The sequence below is a fragment of the Limulus polyphemus genome, unplaced genomic scaffold (genome assembly GCF_000517525.1).
Source record: "Limulus polyphemus unplaced genomic scaffold, Limulus_polyphemus-2.1.2 Scaffold704, whole genome shotgun sequence".
Classification (NCBI taxonomy): Eukaryota; Metazoa; Arthropoda; class Merostomata; order Xiphosura; family Limulidae; genus Limulus; species Limulus polyphemus.
The window spans coordinates 93,684-99,130 of record NW_013666314.1 but is presented as its reverse complement, the minus strand read 5'-3'; the positions used below and the strand labels follow the sequence as shown (position 1 = coordinate 99,130).

General features: G+C 33.7%; 1 protein-coding gene across 1 annotated transcript in view; it reads right to left on the bottom strand.

Moving 5' to 3' along the window:
* Positions 1 to 151: 151 nt before the first annotated feature.
* Positions 152 to 5,447, bottom strand: part of LOC106460079 — an 83,412-nt gene continuing 78,116 nt past the window's right edge. Inside the window, exons 8-10 of the mRNA XM_022386697.1 lie at positions 4,490 to 4,622; positions 3,990 to 4,042; positions 152 to 277 (exon numbers count right to left, since the gene is read on the bottom strand). Of these exons, the coding sequence (XP_022242405.1) occupies positions 152 to 277; positions 3,990 to 4,042; positions 4,490 to 4,622 (312 nt within the window). The remainder of the gene's footprint in view (positions 278 to 3,989; positions 4,043 to 4,489; positions 4,623 to 5,447) is intronic.

Here is a 5,447-nt window from a genome sequence, read left to right as displayed (position 1 = left end):
CAGACATACCGCTATGACATTGGGGGCTAAACTGAAGAAAGTTGTTGCTTAAACTCCCCCCACCTTACCAGTAGTGGTTACTTATTACGTGTTTGATGAGTTAGTTGATAAACTATATAAAGATATTTTGAGTCCCAGTTAATGCTATACACTACAAGATAATATCACAAAAACTTACATTGGTTGTCAACTGCGTGGTTAAATTAGCCACTTTCTCATTAGCTCGTTTCAATTCTCTCTTCAACTTCTTAATCTCATAGGTGTGTTTCTCTTCCGTCTAGGGATTAAAGTTCATGGCTGATTAATATGATTTAAAAGTTATCGAACACATATTATATGAAGGCTAACATATATTCTGAGCTATAAACGTACACTTATACGAACTTTAAGAATTGAATCGACAAGCTTTAGCTGCTTTCAAGTGAGTTTTGATTCATCCATATTATAAAGCTGATTAATCATATCTTGTAACATATAACATAATTATGATTCTATCAACGGTTCTACTGGTTGAGTAATCAAAGGTTTATTACAGAACAGTTAATTAATATTCATTGGGAAAGTGTAAGAAAATCAACTGTGGACTAATTTACATCATTTTCTACAGAACTTCTGATGACGTTAATAATATCAGTTCTATTTATTTTAAAATACGCCAAATAAAATACAATTATCCGAAATATTAACTCTTTCGCTGTTACATGTATAAATAAATAACGTTCCCAGTGTCATAATAAATCATTTTTTATTAGTATCTGTTGAGTAAATGTCGGTTTTCTTAACTTTATTGCCAAAATGTCCAACTCCTTCCATTATGTACTAAAAGTTGGAAAAACAAAATATATCTCAGTGTCAGTTTATTTTTTAAACACGCACAGAAATACGCGTGTTGTTGTAGAATTACTTGTATCTTGTTTATTACTTGCCATACCACATGAAATGCTTTATAAAGAGTTACTTGGCATTTCACAGATGATTATATTCTCAGATTGTAGATTAATATAAACTACTTATAATTTCGTCATTTACTTATAAAATTATTGATTTTATTTCACATCTGCTTCACAGAACATTTATTTAATATCATTGTATTGAAGGCTAAATAAGCTGACGTACCAATTCAACGTACGGAGACGACAAAGGGGAGGAGGGGGGCAGATCTGGATTCTGAGATCCTCTTATGAGACTCTAGGACCATGCGGGGGTACATACAAATTTTCAGCTTTGCATTTTGCGGTTTTTATGGGCGTTTTTGCGTATTTTACTACTACCTCGCCCCCTGTTGCTGAATCGTTGATGAAACTTGCGGTTTCACATTTTGTTTTGCAGTTTTTATGGCTGTTTTTTATTTAAATTACATATAAGGGAAGCAACTTTTCATGTCCTAAAATAACTTTTAATTAATCATCAATTTACATAACTTCCATCCAGGGGACGGGTACTCCAGCTAGTCTATTTAAACATAATAATAGCACTGTCTGTTGTATGTCCATGTAACTACTTCGCAGGGTGTGGTTGGATCTTCACCAAAATTGGTATGTAGGTTCATTAGGTCCATGCAAGGGTACACACACATTTTTAAGTTTTGCATTTTGCGTTTTTTTACCACTGCCTCACCTCCTGTGGATGAATCTTCACCAAATTTGGTATGGAGGTTCACTGGTTTCATGGGAAGATAGGTACAAATTTTCATTTTTGCATCTTGCGTTTTTATGGGCGTTTTTACATATTTTACCACTACTTCGTCCCGTGTTGATGGATCTTCATCAAATTTGGTATGAACGTTCATTATGTCCATTCGGGGTACATACAAATTTTCAGTTTTACATTTTGCGGTTTTTATGAGCGTTTTTTCTACAACTTCTTCGCCCCCAGTTGGGTCTATGCGGAGATACATGCATATTTGAGTTTCGCATTTTGTGTTTTCGAAGTTGTCGATTTATATTCTACATTAGCTGGAGTACTCGTTCCATGGACAGAAGTTATGTAAACTCATGATTAAGGAAAGGTTATCTTAGGACATGAAAAGTTGCTTTCTTTATAATTGCTTATAATTTCTTTGCAATTGTAAAAAAACACCCATAATATTATAAACATAAGGAAAATACAATTATAGGTATTATGTAGAGAAAAAATAAAGGAACATTTCATACTTCAAATAATGCATTGTAAAATTAAAGGTTTAATTTTACATCGAAAACACATAGATACTGCGTTTGTGCAAGTTTATAAATGTTGTCTTTGATTTTAAATTACAAAGTACGTTTAGTAGTTTGGCTAGCTGAGAGAGTGATTGTTAAATCGAGGACTTAACAAGAGTTTAGGTTTTATTCTGTACAACGGTTTTTTGAAAACCTGTTGTTATAAAACTGTTATTGTTTCACTATTTTTTTAAAAAAAGAAACTACGCATAAAAGTGTTATAATTCATATTATCATTTTCGCCAACAAGTTTTGTAACAATAGGTTAAAAAAACACACATAAAAGTGTTAGAACTCATATTATTGGTGGAAATGATTATATTTAAATATTTGTTCGCTTGTATCTAATTTTTTCTTCAAAATATGTGTGTGAGGTTAAGGAATTTTATTATAAAGTTATATTTTTCAAATAAAACCTTATATTGAAAAAAATAAACCTATCGATTAAAAAAGTTGTAGTAAAAGTGGTATTTTTGCATTTTTATCCTTTAAGATATTCTAGTGATTGTGTGTTTGATCAACTGAAATTTCTGTTTTTCAAGTTGATAAAAAACAAAATTGAAGGAGGAGATACGAATGATGCAAAACTTTCTTCAAACTAAATTTGTGTCCGTTTATTTGCATCTTTGAGCCCCTATAGTCTCCGATGGGACAGCGGTAAGTCTACGGACTTACAGCGCTAAAATCCGGAGTTAGATTCCCTGCGGTGGACACAGTAGATGGCTTTGCTTTAAAAACAAACAAACCCTATAATAGTTGGCCTATAAAGATATGGGATAAGCGTAATCAGGTTTAATGTCTGTGACGTTGAATTTTTAGTGTCAATGAAAACTGAAATGAATTTTTTCTATAGAAGACGGCCGGATTTTTCGTCTGATTTATATGGATATAACGTCAGAAAAATGTGTGTGTATTTTATAGAGATGCGTGTGTTGCCGTTGTGGTGTCAGAATAAAAATCCATTAACAGCTGTCGTGTCTACGGACTAACAAGACAAGTCGAACCTGCGAAATTCTGCAAAGATAAATTGGTTTTTATTCACTTTATTTTGGGAGGGGGGGGGGGCGTTAGGTATGATAAACATTTCTGACGCTGATTTTATACCTCAGAGTGAAATGTCGAGAAAAAGAAAAACAATTTTGTATGCCAATCACAAGCAGCAAATCGTATGCAACAAAAGTAACAGTGAGACTCCACAAAAAAACCAAAAATGTCGTTTATCCAGAGGCATTGCAATGACTGTTAATGGGAGGGGTTGTGTGTGAACTATGCAATAAATCTAAGGTTTCATTTATTTTCTTTAATTTTTACACTCTTAAGCCATTTATCTCACATAAATATGACCAGTTGACATGTATTGTTACATGAAAAGCGAAATTTTGATCCTTTCAGTTTAAAAATAGCTAAACATCGGCCCTCTGTTTGGGTAATACCCGGGCAACGTCGGGTTAGGACAACTAGTAATAATAATAATAAAAGAACAGTATGGAGCTTCGTATTACCGTGTTGCTAGAGAACGTCCTCTAGCAGCGAACATATATTGACCTATTAATAAGATAATTTGGTCGGTTGCACACCACACCCATATATATATATATATAAATATATAAGAAAAGTTTTCTTCTTGGATGTAAGCGTTTTGTTTAAATATGGCAATAATTACTTGTAATTGTTAAAAAAACACACAGTTGCACAGAACAATGGCATTAAATTATTTCAAACTCTTCAACAATACCGTTCATTAGTTTAGAATTAGTAACAATTATTTGAATTTTTCATATCACTTACCGTCAAATACAACGAGGAGGTTGTTGACGTAAGCGATAAAGAGGAACTGTGCACTACAAGAAAAAGACATTAGTTCACAGAAATTATGCGAACGTTAATATTAGTAACTTAAGCTCCAACATAAATGAAATGAGATTTGCTGACAATTTCTCCACAGTTATAAAATAAAACAGTATGTTGTATTAACAGGAGGAAAGTTCTTACAAAAATGAAACTCGATCTCAATTTTTTTTTATCAATCAAACTATTACATGGTAAAGGTTTAATACTAGATGTTCTTTCGCGGGGTCCCGGAAAGTATTCTGCTTCAAGAGTAAATAAAACCAAAAGTAAGAGTAACGTATTTATTTTTTCTTGCTTTTCTCGGTGTGAAATGTAATTTGAAGTTGTTTTAAACGACTCGTCGGACATACCAAGAATTACGTGGACTTTTTAAAACTTACTTTGAAGACATTGAAACATCAATTTCATACACTTCCAGTTATTAAGAACATACTTACTGCTGACATCTCTGTTCGAACTCTTAGATAGTTGCCCTCCTATGTAACCAGAAGCAGTAGTGCTACACCGACCACTTGGTACAGGGACAATAGGGTTAACCGGAGAAAGAGGGAAGAAGTATCGTGACGCCCTCTAAAAAAGTATAATTTAATATCGGAGATAGTAATTGTTATGCCATTACTATTTCAACTTAACCTTCACAATGTTGAATTTTAATTTCAAAAATCAAGCTGCATTTTAACGACTGTTAATCCACTAAAGAAAAAAATGTCAAATATCCCATTTCATGGTAATTAGTACTTGATAAATAGAACATAACATGGTCTCATACTCGCTACTTATGATAGTTTATAAAAAGTGAATAGTAATAAGACCATGTTACTTGTGTTTTATAAAACATTGATCAGCTTACTTCTATGCTGTATTTTGTTTTACGAAGGAACTAAAAGATAAAAATAATGTAGAACACACTTCAAATAGTTAGCAACTATTAAAACAATATTTTTTAATTAAAAAAGGAAACCCTTTAATTCATAAACTTTAAAAGGAATCTCGACTTAACCTAATAACCGAAACTGCACGCACAGATCCCAAGCTGGATCTCGACTTAATAACCGAAACTGCACGCACAGATCCCAAGCTGGATCTCGACTTAATAACCGAAACTGCACGCACAGATCCCAAGCTGGATCTCGACTTAATAACCGAAACGTGCACGCACAGATCCCAAGTTGGATCTCGACCTAATAACCGAAAGTGCACGCACAGATCCCAAGTTGGATCTCGACCTAATAACCGAAAGTGCACGCACAGATCCCAAGTTGGATCTCGACCTAATAACCGAAAGTGCACGCACAGATCCCAAGTTGGATCTCGACCTAATAACCGAAAGTGCACGCACAGATCCCAAGCTGGATCTCGACCTAATAACCGAAAGTGCACGCACAGATCCCAAGC